Raw genomic sequence first — 17,671 nt, 5'->3', positions numbered from 1 at the left:
TTGCATTGGGGAGTTATACATGATATAAATGATGAATTGATGGGTGCTGACGAGTTGATGGGTGCAGCACACCAACATGGCATAAGTATACATATGTAACAAACCTGCACGTTATGCACATGTACCCTAGAACTTAAAGTATAATAAAAAAAAAAATCAACATGTGAGGGCCAGGCACAGTGGCTTATGCTTGTAATCCCACATTTTGAGAGGCCGAGGCAGGTGGATCACTTGAGGTCAGGATTTCAAGACCAGCAGCCTGGCCAATATGGTGAAACCCCATCTCTACTAAAAATACAAAAATTAGCTGGGTATGATGGCAGGCACCTGTAATCCCAGCTACTTGGGAGGCTGAGGCAGGAGAATCACTTGAACTTAGGAGGCTGAGAGGTTACAGTGAGCTGAGATCGCCTGACTGCACTGCAGCCTGGCCCACAGAGCAAGAATCCGTCTCAAAAAAATAAATAAATAAAAAAATAAAAATCAACATGTGAAATTGCTTACTAGAAAAGTTACTCACTTCCTCAGCCATCTGATTCTGTTGTTTCAAGATCTGCTACTGTTAAACCAGTTTACTTAATCTTGAAGTTGTTGAAGCATTCCTTTTTTTTTTCTTTTCTTTTTTTGAGATGAAGTCTCACTCTGTCACCTAGGCTGGAGTGCAGTGGCATGATCTCAGCTCACTGCAACCTCCGCCTCCTGGGTTCAAGCAATTCTCCTGCCTCAGCCTCCTGAGTAGCTGAGACTACAGACATGTGCCACCACACCCGGCTAATTTTTGTATTTTTGGTAGAGATGGGGTTTCACCATGTGCAGGCTGGTCTCAAACTCCTGACCTCAGGTGATATGCCTGGCACATTCACGTATTTTGAAGATTTAATTCACAAATCTGTTTCCCTCTCTCTTGTTTCCTTAGCTAGAGTGAAGGCCTTCAGTGTGTTTCCAAGACACAACTCCCAAATCTTTGGTCCCTTTTTCTATTGCATATTTACACAGTGGTCAGTTTCTGATGACTTTAACCATCAGAACAAAAATCTGAAGCCAGAAGTGACCAGGCAAAGCTTTGGAACAGCAGGAAAAACAGCCATCACAAAACCCATGCATTATATTCTGTAGGAGATCATAAACTCTTATGTGGGTATCTAGCCAGTGTTCTTGATCTAGCAAGCTTAAATATATGGTTTTCTTGGGAAAATTTTAGTTTAACTACATTATAGTAGTAAGCGGAGTAGAAGCAGAGAGTCAAGATTTCTGTGAGGGCAGATAACAAGGGAGAAGACAAGAAACATCACTTGGAAAAGTGCCACGGTATGAGGTCATTCACTGAAAGAACAAGCTAAGCCCTACGTTCTTAGAAGTTCCCGAAAGCATCACTGAATTACTTATTGGTTCATCAAAATTTCTTGATATCACTAAGAAATGGTCTCCTTAGGCTTCTTGTGCTCTGTTTAATAAGACAGAAGAGTGTGTAAAGTGTTTTAGAAGTATTCCCATTTGAAATAATGTTTTTAAGCCAATTGCATTTTGTTGTTGAAAGAGGTATGTTTCAGATAACTGGAAAATTTATGTGGAACACCACCCTATCTGCACTACTTTATCCCCAGCAATATTATCTTGCTGTGAGAACCTGAAATTTATATTAAACTCAGGGCATGTGCACTAAGTGTCTGTTTATTGATTTCTCAATCATTTCTTACTAGGGCACTAGCTTTCTAGCTACTGGCACAGAATCAAGACCAGCCAGCCTGTTTTCAAGGCTGGTCCCAGATTCCTAGTCTTGGACCTGTATGAGCTTGGGAAATCTGGGTAACCACTCTGTGTCTCAATTTCCCTTCCTGTTAAAATGAAAGAGCAATGTTTTCTCTGAATTTTGACAATACCATGTGGCAATCATTAGAATAATAATGTCAACACATTGAACTCTAGAAACACATCTGAGTGTTAAGAGTGAGGAGAGAGAGAGGGCAGCAAGTAACAGAGCACAGGTCAAGCAGAGTTCAGGTTAGATAGGTGCAGGGTCACATAGGTGACTAGTAGCAGAGGTTGAAAGTCAGACAATTCAGGGAGGTCATAGGTCAGGAAAGTTGTCAAGTCAGGTGGTAAAGACAAGTAGGTTAAATAGGTTAACTGAATCCATTAAATTAATAGGTGAGGTAATTTCAGATAAGTCAGGCAGGTGGCAGACAAAGATGAGACAAAAAAAACAGGCAAGAAGAGGACAGGGACAGGGATGGGAACACACAGTTTGGGGGAAGGGAAATGAGGAACGAGACGAGATGCTAGTTAAGGGAGGTAAGACGGAGCTCTGTAGGCTCAGGGTTGTCTCTCTTCATCCTCCAAAGAAGACCTGAGCTGATTATCAGAGTGAATGTGTTTTGGCATTTTGACTCTTCCTCTCTGAACTAGAAAATAGTTTATTTTCAGTTGTGAATCTCAAAATATACCTTTTCCTTCATGAAATCTGGAGGTTTGTATGTGAAGATGAAGTCAAGGTGTCAGTTACATGGTTGACAGCCTAGAAACCTCAGTGATACCCTCTGCATACTTTATAGCTAGAAATACATGTTTGCTCCTGTCATTTGACTCTGAACAATCCTGGGGTCTAGAGGGTGGGTGGTATCATCTCTGTTGATAAGTGAGCTCCCTTCTGCATGGGAGACACCAAGTGTCAGACAACCTGGCCATGTTCTCAAACCCTTTTCCAATCCCATCATGCTCTCGAGAAATGCTTCCTCTCCTCCCAGGCCCTGGAGACTCAGCCTGCTTTCCTTGCTCTGAAAGTTGGCCCTACCCTTGCTCCCAACCCATCTTGTAGCACTGGCAACAGACTAGGATGGAAGTTCTCAAATCTTCTTTTTCTTTTTGTACATGAAATAAGTACCTTTTGTTTTAATATTTTACAATCCTTCACTCTAGAGAGCTGATGTAGTATAAAAATAACGAACACATAGCATATATAGGTTTTGGAAATGCCATTGTGTCTGTATAGCCTGTAAAAATGGGGTTGGGCTGGCTTTCTCACAGCACTTTCTCTGAGTCCCTTCCTCCGTGGAAGTTTTCCAGGTTCTTGTTATTACTACCAGAGCTTCACCCCATCTCCTGATAGCATTGGCCTCCTTGAGATTGGCTGTGGTTGTGAGAAGGAAAGAAATCAGTCAAGTATGCAATATCTTGGGATGTATTGCTGACCTTGTATTGTCTTCTGGGTATTACAGGACCAGGTTCATCAGGTTCACCTCAAAATAAACTGCCATGGAGTTTCCGCAATTTTTCCACAATTCAGTCTGCATGTTTTCTTCTCCCCTATCATTATGTTAACTCGCATATGCAATAGGTAATTAGGACAGGAGAGCTGATTTCCCACGAATATGATCTCTACCCCTAATCTGGAAAGTTTTGTCCTTGGGGATTTTATCTTGTGCATATCTTGTGAGATATGGCACCTGACCATTATTATTTGGGTGGTCTCATGTGGATTTTAGTGCTCTTAATGCTTGGCAACAAGGATCTCACTAAGAAGAGACATCTATATAATTCTCAATGTCCAGCATGGGTAGATTAAATGAACGCCACAACCACACTAAACATACATGTCAAATAGGGGAAAGGGGAAAGAATCCAGAGCAAAGGATTAGGCTGTCATATATTGCAAAACAGAATGAAATAGTCACTGGGTATTCTTGTTCATAGATAAGAAAATATAGAATATTAGAGACAACAAGGAGACATTAAGGAATGCAGGCCTGGGCATGTTTGAGATAGCCATTGATTTTTGGCCTTGGTCCCTTAAGCTGGGCTTCATTCCTAGTTTGCCCAATTTGGTTGAAATATTCTTTCCACCTTGCTTCTCTTCAACCTTTCTTATCTTGGCACTTAGACTGTGGAGGAAATTGAAGGTTTTTAAAAACTTGAACACTATTAAACTACTAAGGAAAATATAAAAAGCATACTTTGGAGAGATAAACAAAAGATATTTAACTCATCTGTTTTAAAAATTAAGAATAGAAAATATGAGCCTTACTAAAGCAGTTAAATAATAAGGGAAAGAGGTAGGGAAAGAGGAGAAAGAGATGATAAAAGAAAGCAGGATAGAAAGAGAGAGAAGGAGCTCATGAGAGAGAGGGGGAGAGAGGAGAAGAGGGGGAAGGAAAAGAAATAGAACAGAATATGACAGATAGTGAAGGGGAGTAAGCCCAGAGACGTATAGAGGGAGACAAGTCAAAATTAAGTTGTAGCTTTGGTACCGAAGATCTGGATTCTTTTTATTTATTTATTTATTTATTTATTATTGTTATTATTATTATTATTATTTTTGAGACAGGGTCTTGCTCTGTTGTCCAGGCTGGAGTGTGGTGGTACAATCTTGGCTCACTGCAGTCTCAACCTCCTGGGCTCAAGCAATCCTCCCACCTTAGCCTCCAGAGAATCTGGGATCACAGGCCCATGCCACCATGCCTGGCTAATTTTTCTATCATTTGTGGAGATGGGGTTTCACCATATTGCCTAGGCTGGTCTTGAACTCCTGGGCTCAAGCAATCTGCCTGCCTCGGCCTCCCAAAGTGCTGGGATTGCAGGTGTGAGCCACGATGCCTGACTAAGATCTGGATTCTAAATCTATAAAAAATCTACATCAAATCTATTTAATGATAAAATATTGAAAGGATCCTCTGAGATCAGGAATGAGACTAGGATGGCTACTATCACTGCTTCTATTCAATATTGTACTGGAGGTCTTAGCTAGTGGAGTGAGGCAAGAAAAACAAATGTAAAGAAAAAAAGAAAATAGATTTACCGTTCAGGATGGGCGTGGTGATTCATGCCTGTAATCCCAGCACTTTGGGAACCTAAGGTGGGAAGATAGCTTAAGCCTGGGAGTTCAAGACCAGCCTGGGCAACATAGCAAGACCCTGTCTCTACAAAAATAAAAAATAAAAGTTAGCTGGGTGTGGTGTTATGCACCTGTAGTCCCAGCTACTCCAGAGGCTGAGGTGGGAGGATTGCTTACTTGAGCTTGGGAGGTCAAGGCTGCAGTGAGCTGTGGTTGTGCCACTGCACTCCAGCCTGGGTGACACAGCAAGACTCTGCCTGGAAAAACAAAACAAAAACTTATTATTCATGGATGGGCATGATTTGTGTGCACAGAAAATCCAAAACAAAATCCCAGAATGACTTCAGCAAGGTCTATACAAAGTCAATATTCAAAAATTAATTCTATTTCTATATACAATACACAAACAATAAAGAGAAATGGAAATCTATAAAATTATGTTTTACAATAATATGAAAAAACTTAAGATGCCCTTCTGAGCCTCATCTTTGTCAAGTGTAAAATTAGGTCTGCAGCAACAATAATAACAATAAAAATAATAGCAGCAGCAGTAAAAACAACTGGGGTTTATTGAGCATCTACAGTATGCCAGATATTGTTCTAAATGTTCACATGGATTGTTTCTTTTAACCTTTAATGGTTATTGTGAGGATTAAATAAAGTAATGTATGTAAAACATTTAGCAAATTGCCTTGCATATAATAAATTCTTAATAAACTTTGGCTGTATAAAAATCATCATTATTTTAGAGAGACTCATTGACTAAGTTGTCAGTAGATCTAAGCTGCTGTTCATTTGGCTAAAGATTTGTAGAATAAACAGTCCTGTATTAGTGTTGTTTTGAAATTTTAAATAGCTCATTAATTCATTTATTCGTCCAGACACTGCTCTTGGGTCTAGGAATACAGTGGGTAAGCAAAATAGATAAAAATCCATACCCTAATGGAGTTTCCACTTTAGTAGGGGAAACAGACATTAATCAAATGATATCACGGATTGTGGTATGAGGCTGAAAGTATAAGTACAAGGCATATGAGAGGATAAAAGCGGGAACCTGGTCTGGACTGGAGAATGAAAGAAGGCTTTCTGGCAAAAAAATGTCAGTTGAGCTGAGTTCTGAAGGATAAGTGGAACAGGGCAGGGCTAAGAGAATCCTCTATGCAGAGAAAGCAGTTCCTCTGAAGCGGGTGAGGATAGTGGGTGGAGGGAGAGCTTGGTATGTTTCAGGAACTGGAAAAAATGAGTGACGAGTTCAGAGAATGAGGAGAGGGTTATTGAATGAGCTATGGCTACAAAGGAGGACAGAGGGACAGGTCGTCAGGGCCTCAGGAGTCTTGTTAAGAATTTTTGCAGTTATTCTAAGAAGAATGGAGTGCACTGTGGGGTTTTATGAAAAGAAATGATGTGATCGGATCCGTGTTTTGAAAATATTTCTCCATTGAAGAGGCTACTACTGTTGTCTAGGGAGATGTGAAAGTAGGTTAGGCTAGGGCACCGTCAGCAGAGGGAAGAATTAGTGGGTATATTTGAGAGATGTTTAAGGGGTAGAATTGATGGGGCTTGGTATTAGCTTGGGTGTGGCAGGAGGGGTGCTTCACTGATGCCTCCTTCATAGGATCTGACTTGCAGATCTGGATGACTAGGAGTGGCTTTCACTGAGATGAGGACAGTCTTCATGGCAAAACAGCTTTAGTAACTATATTGAGACTTGAGAATGTATTTGAAGTATTTATTTTCCTGTGAAAATTTGGGAAAAGAAATGACAGATTCAAGACACTGATTTTGGAAACTTAGATAGATATGCCTAATCCCCATTTTCTCTTTGTTTTTCAAAAGATGTGAAATTGTTATATATTTAGTCTTTTTTTAAAGGGCAGGAATATGAAACTTATACATTCCTGAAGGTTATATTTAGAGCCAGTCTCCCTCATTTTCCCCAAATCTGTCTCTTCAATCTGAAAAATGGAATGGATTCAGTACAGAAATCTATATCTTCAACTTCTTTTTATAAGCCTTTTACATCTCTTCTCCTCAGATGTAAGAAAATAATTTTGGAGTCAGAACATTACTGCCTTAGCCAATGATCGTACGGACTGGGTGATATTAAGATTTAGGTACTTTGAAGTTCTCTGCCTCTGGTTTGGAAGGTATACTAAGGCCAGAAAAGACCTCCAAATATCTTGGTTAAAGCCTACATCAAATGCTAGTAGTGCTTGGAGTTGATCTGAACAAGCCCATAGAAGGCCCCCAGAGTTGACCCAGGTTCCCCAGAACTGATTGGAACTTTCTGAGCCTTGGCATTCTCTCAAAGAAGATCTGAGGCTGATAAGAGTTTGAACCTTCTCAATCCCCTGCTACTTTTGTATAGCAGGAACTATTCTATAGCACCCCTTGACGGGAAGAGAAGCCACTGGTGGTATAGTCAGAGGGGAATTTGAAATTAGAGGGCAGTCCCACAACCTGACCCTTTGCTTAGGTACAGAACTAGGGTGAGGGATGTGGCTGACTGTGTGTGTGTGTGTGTGTGTGCGTGTGCGTGTGCGTGTGTGTGTACATGCCTCAGGTCAGGCAATAAGTTCTCTTTCTCACTCTTGCTCACACACACACACACACACACACACACAGTCCTCCGCTTGTGCCTCTCACTGTGTATCATAGCCTAGCAGCCTCCTTGGTTTTAGGAAGAGGAACAGGGCTTCGTGCATTGCCTGAGTTCCTGGCAGCTACCAGACTCTGAAGCCAGAGTGGAATTGGAGCATGGGAGCTCCTGTGGATTGGGTCCCCCTTCTTCCTCCCTCCATTTCCAGCTAGCAGCCTGACTCTACCCCTTGTCTCTGTTCCCACAGCACTCCACCTCGGTGAGCATCATGGGCTTTTCCAACACTCTGGAGATGGAGTTGTCATCTACCAGGTTGGAGAGGCCCCTAGAGCCACAGATCCAGAGTGTGAGCAGCCTGACATCTGGCACCCCCCTGGCAGTACCAAGCCTGCTGAGTGCTTCCCCCAAAACGGTGTCCAGCCTGACAAGTGTTCAAAACCAGGCCATGCCCAGCCTGACAACCAGTCACCTACAGACTGTGCCCAGTCTTGTGCATAGCACATTCCAGTCCGTGCCCAATCTGATGAGTGACTCCCCTCAGGCTATGGCAAGCCTGGCAAGTGATCACCCTCAGGCTGGGCCCAGCCTAATGTCTGGTCACACCCAAATGTCTGGTCACATCCAGGCTGTGCCAAGTCTGGCAACTTGTCCTCTGCAGAGCATTTCTCCAGTTTCTGACATGCAGCCAGAAACTGGGTCCAGCTCCAGTTCTGGCCGAACTTCAGGGAGCCTGTGCCCCAGAGATGGGGCTGATCCCTCCCTGGGGAGTGCTCTGTGTAAGGTAAGTCCTGGGGAAATGCTATTCAAACTTCCTTTGCTCATCAATGGGCAAAAGATTGGCCACTGGGACCCTTATTCTGACCTTAGCTTAACAGTTCTGAGACCACTAATGACAACCATGTCTGAGTTCTTTGATTCTTGTTGATATTTCTCTTTTGAAAGATGGAAAGTGAGGATTCCAATCGCTTCACTGACTCACTGGGACAAGGTCCCATAGTCCCTGGTCTGGATGCTTCCAAGGACTTGGCCATCCCCTCAGAACTGGAGGAGCCAATTAACCTCTCTGTGAAGAAACCTCCACTGGTGCCAGTGGTCAGCACATCTACAGCTCTGCAGCAGTACCAGAACCCAAAAGGTGAGACTCAAGCAGCCTGCCCTTCGTGTTGGCCACAGAGTTGAGCAGATGGACTCAGCACTTCTAGGTGAGATAGAGGCCAGCAGACAAGCTCTAAGCTGGGGAAACAGTGTGTCTCTCTGAGGTTGAATTTACTTCTCTCCTCCAGAACTGTCTTAGTAACACCTGTTCTGCTTCCCTCACCATGGCCATGGCTGATCTAGGGATGGCCAGGACTTATTCTCTTTGTAACACTCCCCATGCAAAGAGTCCTGGGGGTCTGCTTTATACCTAGGGGGAAACAGAACTCAACCCAGGAGGGCTAGCCTTGACAAAATGTTATAGGGAAAAGAGCATGTCTGACTTTGGAGTCCGATAGATGGAAGTTAGGAAACCAGTTCTCTCTCCCTCTGATTCTTGGTAAGATACCCAACCTCCCTCAACTGATTTCTTTCTCTCTAAATGGGGCTAATCGCACCTACTTCATAGGCTACTGGGACCAATAACTATAGTGAAATCATTTGATAACTTAGTCTGAGTAGTAAGGATTTTCCTGGTACCTGACAGTAATGTGAATTTGTGTTGTGCCTCATAGTGAAGGTAATTTGGACCATTGGAGATTGGTTCTGATTCACTTCTCAGCTTCCCATGCCCTTTCTCCAACCAGGCTAGGCTAAGTTTGTTCTTCTGTGGAAGGTGAGGGCTAGTTGGGAAGTCAGGAAGTGACTCCCTGATGATCATTTGGGACTTTTTTCGTTCAATGTATGATGCGTGTTTAATTTGTAATGATTAGTCTGTTTCCTATACGTGTAATAAATGAAAATGAAAGACATAATTTTTCTCTTTTTTTTTCACACTGACTGAAAGGCCAACTGAAAAATTATTGGTTCTTATTACACACAATAATGTAACTCTGCGTTTTATGCATTAAACATTTTAGTCCCTGCTTGCCCATGTACAGTGCCTAGGACCGTGCCTGGTGCTGAATGGATGCTAGTTCCATCCTTTTGCCCCATGACTGCCTCCATAGACTGCCTACTCAGGGGAGAACTCCCTGGGAGCCTCTTTTCCATGGAGTGTGAGCTGGATTCTTAAGCACTGCTGGAATCCCAGCACTTGGCTGACAGGGCATAGGCTGGACAAAAAGACTCCTCAGAGGAGGCAACAATGGTGTACTGAGAACAAGTGATTTCTGAGCTCATCTTGAAGGTGAGAAACTGGCCCATCAGTGCCTGACCCAACACTCACCCATAGGCAGCCTGTGAGTGTTACTTGTGTTCATCTTTTTAAAAGAAGGTGGCTTCCTCCTCTCAAGAAGGAGATCCATGGCAAACTTGTTACCACTATGAATGACTATAGTGTAGATAACTACTGTATGACAGGTGTGTGGCCAAAGGTATGAATAGCAGATATAAGTGGAAGGTATGCATGACAGGGTTTGTTGCCACAAATGTGTGTCACAGGTATTTATCTGTCTTTTGCCTTAGAGTATGAGAATTTTGAACAAGGAGCCCTAGAGCTGGATGCAAAGGAGAACCAGAGCATCAGGTAACAGCCTCCTGACTAATCTCCCTCCCATCCATGATTTCACATCCTGAGATGTTGGCACAGGGAGGAAGCATCCTTGATGAATTAACTACAAGTGGAAGAAATTTGCCTGCAGCTGTCTTCTTCAGCCCCTCAACCTTCAAGTGGATGTCTGGGATGGTTGTGGGAGGATGTCCTGGTTCCTGCACCATGAGGCATGTGCTCTGGGTGCAGTCCTTGCACTTCAGGGAGCTCATGTCTTTGACCAGGACTACACCAAAGGGCTTCCCAGTGGCTGACAGGGCCTGGCCATGCAGAGCTGGGCCAGGAGGGGACAGAATGTGGACCTGCAGAGTCCACATTCAGAGTCCAGATCTGAGAGGATCTGGAGTAGCAATTCAGCTGGGGATTGTATTAGTCAGGGTTCTCTGGAGGCATAGAACTAGTAGGATATATATATAACTTAAGTATTAATTTACATGATCACAAGGTCCCACAAGAGGCTGTCTGCAAGCTTGAGGAGCAAGGAGAGCCAGTCTGAGTCTCAAAACTGAAGAACTTGGAGTCTGATGTTCAAGGGCAGGAAGCGTCCAGCACGGGAGAAAGATATAGCTGAGGCGAGGCCGATCTCTCCTTTTCATGTTTTTCTGCCTGCTCTATATTTGCTGGCAGCTGATTAGATGGTACCCACCCAATTAAGGGTGGGTCTACTTTCCCCAGCCCACTGACTCAAATGTTAATCTCCTTTGGCAATGCCCTCACAGACATACCCAGGATCGATACTTTGTATCCTTCAATCCAATCAAGTTGACACTCAGTATTAATCATCACAGGGATCATGGATGTTTCTGACTTAGAGGTTGGGAACAGAGGAGGATCCCACCAAGACCCCGGGGTGTCTATCTTGCTGCAGAGCCTTCAATAGCGAGCATAAGATTCCCTATGTGCGACTGGAGCGACTCAAGATCTGTGCTGCCTCCTCAGGAGAGATGCCTGTGTTCAAGCTGAAGCCACAGAAGAATGATCAGGATGGAAGCTTCCTGCTGATCATCGAGTGTGGTACTGAGTCCTCCAGCATGTCCATTAAGGTACCACTTTGCTCTGCCTTGGCCTTAAATGCTGGCCCAGCCTAAGAGCTTATTCTTTCTGTTACTGCCAGAATTCTGACTCTGGGACCTTTCCTGAGTCTCTGATGGGGCTGCAGCTCGGCCAGACGTTGTCCCCTGCTGCAAGGGGCCTGTGAGATGCATATTAGGAGTGAGATGTCCCAGCATTCATGGGGCTTGCTTGCTTGGGGTCCTGGAATAAGTGGCTCTCACGTAGGCACGCAGGGCCTGCCAGTCCCTCCCTCCCCTCCCTCGAGAGCTTGTTGGTTCTGTGCTCTGGCTGCCCAGACTTACTTCTTCCCCAAGGTCAGCCAGGACAGACTGTCTGAGGCCACTCAGGCCCCAGGTCTGGGGGGAAGAAAGATCACTGTCACTTCTCTGGCTGGGCAGCGGCCATCAGAAGTGGAGGGCACATCTCCTGAAGAACACAGACTCATTCCTCGAACCCCAGGAGCCAAGAAGGGTCCCCCAGCTCCAATAGAGAATGAGGACTTCTGTGCTGTTTGCCTCAATGGTGGAGAGTTGCTGTGCTGTGACCACTGCCCCAAAGTGTTCCACCTATCCTGCCATGTGCCAGCCTTGCTCAGCTTCCCAGGGTGAGTCATGCCAGTCCAGGACCATCACCTGGCTAGTAGGGTTACCTTCCAGGGATGATTATTCCAGGCCAGGCCCACAGAGTTCCCAGGATGGGCTTACTCCCTTCTTCTGGACCTGCTTTTTGCAGTCTGTGAGTTAATGGGCCTGGGTATCTTCTGCACACAGATAGGTGGATGTTTGACATTTGGTTGACTTCCTTTCCACCTCTTTTCTCACCTTCTTCTTGCATATGGATTTGTGCCTATACTACTAACCCCAGTCTCCCCTAACCCCTGTTTTTCTAAATTCACTAAACTCTGAGTTACTGAATTTCTTCCAAGCCTGTGGTTAGGAAGCCATTTCTTACATAGAAAGACCAGGGACTCAGTTTCCCATGCCTGCCATAGGGCAGAGGGAGAGGGAAGGGTGCTCTGGGCAATGTGCTGAGGCCTAACATGGCCTCACCTGCCCCTGCAGGGGAGAGTGGGTGTGTACCTTGTGCCGCAGCCTGACCCAGCCCGAGATGGAGTACGACTGTGAGAATGCCCGCTATAACCAGCCTGGAATGCGGGCATCTCCTGGCCTAAGCATGTATGACCAGAAGGTAGGGAGGAGTCTTTGGAAGCAAGGTTCCCTGCCTTTAGCAGCCCCCTCTGCCTACAGGGTCTGAGGGCTTTCAGAGGGGATGAGGGGCTTTTCTGGATACCTTTCTTTGTGCTATGCCTGACAACTTGGCCCAGGGGTGTTTGGATGATTTTCCTTCTCCCAGCAGTTTTCCTCTGGCTTGGGAACCTGAATTGCACCTTAGTATGGCAGCTGGCACCCTGTGGGACAGAGCCAGGGAGTTATCAGGGTCAGCATCTTTTTTTTTTTTTTTTTTTTTTTTTTTTTTTGAGACAGAGTCTCGCTCTGTCGCCCAGGCTGGAGTGCAGTGGCGCGATCTCCACTCACTGCAAGCTCTGCCTCCCAGGTTCACGCCATTCTCCTGCCTCAGCCTCCCCTATAGCTAGGACTACAGGCGCCCGCCACCACACCTGGCTAATTTTTGTATTTTTAGTAGAGACGGAGAGGGCCAGCATCTTTAGTTCATACTGAGGTGAGACCAGAACAAAGTAACTCTGTTGCCAATTCTGATTTTGCAGAAGTGTGAGAAGCTGGTATTGTCCTTGTGCTGCAATAACCTCAGCCTGCCCTTCCATGAACCTGTCAGCCCCCTGGTAAGGAAGGCCATGCTGTTTCTGCCTGCTATTGTCTTTTCTGCTCAGAGGGCCCAGGCCTTGGGGCAGGAGCATCATAGTTCCCAGGTTGGGCTCAGAGCATGGCCACTGGAAGTAGTGACAATATTAACTTGTGGATAGTCCAGGGGACCATAGGAGGTCCTACATGGCCATTCCAGCCTCCCCCACCACAACTGCTACTGTATCAGATCTGACTTGACAGGTGACACATTCCTCCTTTTCCCTTTCTCTTTGTCTTCTTTCTCCATCCTTTTCTTCCTGTTGCTCATCATTCCTCCTCCTATTCTTTCACTTATATTCCAACTCATTCTCCATTTCTTCTTCCTTCTTATCCACACCTCCATTTCTTCTCTTACCCCCTTTGCCTCCTTCTCCTCATGTCTCCTCCGTCAAGGCCCGGCATTATTACCAGATTATCAAGAGGCCCATGGACCTGTCAATCATCCGGAGGAAGCTGCAAAAGAAGGACCCGGCTCACTATACCACCCCAGAGGAGGTGGTATCAGATGTGCGCCTCATGTTCTGGAACTGTGCTAAGTTCAATTATGTATGTCTTGCCTGTTTTCCCTATCTCATATTTCCTTGCAATCCCAGGACTATCATGGGTGGGTAGCAGTGGGAGTTAGGTTTGGTCTGGGCTGCCATGAGGACTGGGGAGCAGATTCTGGGGGCCTGCTGTGGTGAGTGTTTAAAAGCTCTCTCCCACACTCAGGCCTCAGCATGGACTCAGGAAAAAGGGGAGGTACTAGTGACTGGCCATCTGTGGATACCTATTGGGGTCACTTCTGCCTTAAAAGCTGCTACCAAACTAGTTTTCCTGAGTCCTCGGAGAAAAATGTCAAGTTCCAGACACCTCAGGAGACCCCGCCAGGCTTTGTGCTCTGTGTAGCTCTTGGGGGACCTGGAAGAGATGGACTAGTAGAAAAGGGCTAGACCATCAGACCATCACTGCTCTCCTCCCCCCATCAGCCTGACTCCGAGGTTGCAGAGGCTGGCCGCTGCCTGGAAGTGTTCTTTGAGGGCTGGTTGAAGGAGATCTACCCGGAGAAACGGTTTGCCCAGCCAAGGCAGGAGGACTCAGACTCTGAGGAGGTGTCTAGTGAGAGTGGATGTTCCACTCCCCAGCGCTTCCCGTGGCCTCCCTACGTGCAGGAGGGCATCCAACCCAAGAGGCGGCGACGACATATGGTAAAGAGTTACTGCCAGCCGGCAGCAGGTGGGTGGTGATCAGGCAAGCAGAGGGGCACCCAAGCAGCAACCTAAGGCGAAGCTGTTCGGGTGGCGCAAAAAATAGTGGTGACAATGAACCCCCACTTCCAGCCCCTTAGCCCCTAAGGAAGGCAGGGCAGTACAGGGCTCATCAATGCCAGTTACTCACGAGACTTGAAATTCAGAAAGGTACTTGTCCCTGCCCAGGGTAACCCAGCATTTAGCAGCAGACCTGGGCTGAGAAACCAGTTGTCCTGATTCCCAGTTTGGTGCTAGCTACACTACACTGTGATTGTGATGACCCTAAGGAGGGAATTACCTGGTCTTAGTGCCTGGTTTCTATTTGGGTTTGAGGGAGAAAGGAAGGGATCTTTCTTAGCCCCTTGGTGTAGCTAAGGAAGGAAAGGTATTGCTTGCAGCAGAGAGAGCTCCTCTGATCTTTGGTCTGGTCCCACCTGTGTAGACCAGAAACGTCCATTCAGTGCTGTTTAATTCCACCGAAATGTTTTGCCTGCCTACTGTGTGCCAGGGTCTGACCAGCCATCCCCAGTTGTTTACCATACTTAGCATACAATGTTTAGTGGCTTCAGTAAAGTTTTACTGCTGCATTCCTGGGGTAGAATAAAATACTTTGACTCTGCAGAACTGCAATCTTGACATAGTCTTTTCATATTAATAAATCCTACATTTGGCTACTTTAATTCCAAATATGTATTTTTCTTTCAGGAGAATGAAAGAGCAAAGAGAATGTCATTTCGCCTGGCCAGCAATATCTCTCAGGTGTGACAGCCAAAAGGAGACTGGGCACTCTGGCAGCTGTTGTCCCATCCTGTCGACCATTCCTCCCCATCGCGCAGTTTATCTTCTTCAGAATGTGGATGGTAGATGAGTCTCATTGAACTGTATAGTGCTCTTCTTTGCCATTTGCATCTACAGCATTTGTTTGGGAGCCATAGTGCATCCACTACAGAGAAAATTTCAGTAATAAACAGGAAAGAGGAGGGGATTTATTATTACCAGAGTAATCAGATGTATAGGCCGCACTTGACAGGACCACACCTGGTTAGGCTTGGGAGGACCTACTTTCCTTGGTGAATTTTTTTCTGCCTAGGAAAGCAGACCTGTCTCACCTTTTAGTGTCCAGGGCTCAGGAGCCATGTATATATCTGAACTCCTCCTGGGCTCAGAAGTGGGTAAAAGAAGGGAGAGAGGTTTAGACATATGGTAGGACTGTGATCCCTGGCCCAGCACAGCCAAAGACTATCACTTTTTGCCTTTGCTTGTCCTGTCTGGACAGAGGCACCTGCCATGTGCACACTAGTGGAGGCTTCTAGAGGCCGTAGGTCTCAATTTGTGCCTATTTGGGTTCTAACGGTTTTCAGGGTATTTGTTTTGCATACTCACTTTCCTGATGTTGACTTAGGTGGCTGCTGTGAAAATGCTGTGGATGGTGTGACATTCTTGATTGAGCTGGGTGGCTCTGCAGAGACCACTTACAACTTCTGGTTCAGATTTCACTTACGGACTTAGAAAGATGTCCACTTGAGAGCCCGCCCTCTGTGCTACTTACTCTGGGTTAATCGCACTTCTTTAGGGTGAGAACCTGCCTTCCTAGAAGTGACTGTTGGTGCTTGTCAGTGGCCATACCCTTTATCATCCTCATTCAGAGGTCTGGATCTTGAGTTCTGCTTATAAATACTGTGAGGCAGCTGCTGTCTGCTTCAGGTCCAGAGTTCCATGGGTGGAGAGAGTAACCCACAACCAGCTCACTCCTCTGGGCCTCTCCTCCTGCTTAGAGATTCTAGTTCTCAACCTCTCCGAGTTCATGAGCCAAAGATCAGAAGTGAGTCTTCTGAGTAGCCCACCTCGAGGCTGTCTACAGCCCCCCAAAAGCCAACACTTTACTGGCAGCCCTTTTTGTTGGAGGTTAGAGAAGGCCTCAGGGACCAACAGGGGCTAGATCTAGACATTTCTGGGGAAGTTTGTCTACGGTGGACAGGGGGAAAAATCAAGAGGCAAAAAGCCAGTGTGCTTTGGTGACCATGAAGCAACCTCAGAGCCTTAGTTCTCCTGGAATGCAAAGAGAAGCATTCTGGAAGCCATGGGAACAGGCACTCAAGGCTGCATCCTGGATGGATCTGCATGGTCCTCGCAGGGTGTTTGTGAGGATACTGGAGGTCAGGCTACCTCCCAAGCAAGGGCTTGGTTGAGAGGGAACCCATTGCTCATATTGTTGGGGGAGTTATGAACTTGACATGTCAGTGGCCAGGACTGAGATGGCTCTCCCTGGTCCTGTCATTGCATGGCTAATTTCAGGGGAGTCTCAAGTCATGGCTTTGTTTCTGCTAAGAGATGAAGTTCAAGGATGTTCTTGTTTGCAGGGCCTTCGCTAATGAGCAATTTTTTTAAAAATTAGAAAACATTTCTTCTCTCTTTGTGAGTTGATGGTATTGCTCATTTCCTTCTCTACCCAACCTCAGAGATCATCTTCACTTTAAAGCAAACCATGCCCCTTGGCTTGTCACTCTTTCAGCAGCACATGCCACGTTCTCCTAAGCAGATGGGCTTCCGTGATCCCGTTTTCTAGTTTGGGGTAACTAAGTCTTCAATGCTTTACTAGTCTGGCAGTCTTTGGACTTAGGCTTCTGCCCTTTGAGACTCACATGACTTTCTGATTTGGGATCTGGTCATTTCCCTTTAAATTTTTGAATCTTCTTCTTTGTTCAGTTGGCTTGGCAAAGTACCCTCTGTTCTCGTGTCACTAATTCCTGCTCTAGGTCATCTTTCCTTTGTGCAGCCCACATTCCCACCATCCCTGTGAGCTTTGTTGTACTTGGTGTTGGGCAGCCGGTGAGTGTTGTGACAGGCTCAGACCTGATCCTTCCTCAGGACCAACTGGAGACCACAAATTTAAAGCAGAAATGCCTGTTAAAAACTTGGCTTTCCTTATATCAGTGAGGCTTCCAGCTTGGGTGTGGCCTCCTGGGCTCAAGGATCAGCTTGCTGGGCCAGGGGCATCTTAGTAATGTGCTGGAGAGACACATGCTCCCTTCTCATCATAGAGAGCCTGCATGCTGAGAGGCTCCCTTGAGAAACCTGCCTCTCCCTGGCTTTTCCCTTAGACGTAGCCATCAGAGTTTTGAGTCACGGTTTTGTTTTGTTTTTTCATGAAAAACCAGAACATGACTTAGAAATTAGAAAAGAAGAAAAAAAAAAAAAGTCCTGCTAGCCAAGTGACTGTCTGCAGGGGCTCTTCATTAACATTTGGGCTGATCCTGCTTTTGAATTATTCCCATAATGGCCCAGTTTTGAAGTCTGCCAAGTCCTTTTGTTCTTGACAACATCGTGCAGTGAAAATATGGTGAGTTCTAGATTCTTATGGGACAGCATGTGGTTCTAGAGGAAAAATTGGCTTCTTGGGTGTGCTGAGAAATAAGACAGTAAAGTGGCTTCAGTTGATGCAAAGGGGATTTT

The 17,671-nt window shown here is 45.6% G+C and overlaps 1 protein-coding gene across 10 annotated transcripts in view; it reads left to right on the top strand.

Moving 5' to 3' along the window:
• TRIM66 (tripartite motif containing 66) overlaps nt 1-17,430 on the top strand; it is a 64,049-nt gene extending 46,619 nt beyond the window's left edge. For 8 of the 10 annotated variants that reach the window (XM_017891391.1, XM_017891393.1, XM_017891388.1 and 5 more), the window contains 10 exons: nt 7,675-8,208; nt 8,370-8,562; nt 10,029-10,089; nt 10,982-11,156; nt 11,481-11,770; nt 12,228-12,354; nt 12,893-12,967; nt 13,383-13,535; nt 13,958-14,176; nt 14,924-17,430. In XM_017891391.1, the coding sequence (XP_017746880.1) occupies nt 7,675-8,208; nt 8,370-8,562; nt 10,029-10,089; nt 10,982-11,156; nt 11,481-11,770; nt 12,228-12,354; nt 12,893-12,967; nt 13,383-13,535; nt 13,958-14,176; nt 14,924-14,983 (1,887 nt within the window). In that variant the 3' untranslated portion in view covers nt 14,984-17,430. Of the gene's footprint in view, nt 1-7,674; nt 8,209-8,369; nt 8,563-10,028; nt 10,090-10,981; nt 11,157-11,480; nt 11,771-12,227; nt 12,355-12,892; nt 12,968-13,382; nt 13,536-13,957; nt 14,205-14,923 lie in introns of all 10 variants that reach the window. The other 2 variants (XM_017891396.1, XM_017891395.1) reach the window with 2 other exon arrangements.
• The last annotated feature ends 241 nt before the right edge of the window (nt 17,431-17,671 follow it).

Source organism: Rhinopithecus bieti, unplaced genomic scaffold, assembly GCF_001698545.2.
Source record: "Rhinopithecus bieti isolate Rb0 unplaced genomic scaffold, ASM169854v2 scaffold_20891, whole genome shotgun sequence".
NCBI classification, from domain to species: Eukaryota; Metazoa; Chordata; class Mammalia; order Primates; family Cercopithecidae; genus Rhinopithecus; species Rhinopithecus bieti.
This window is presented reverse-complemented; position numbering and strand designations above follow the sequence as displayed.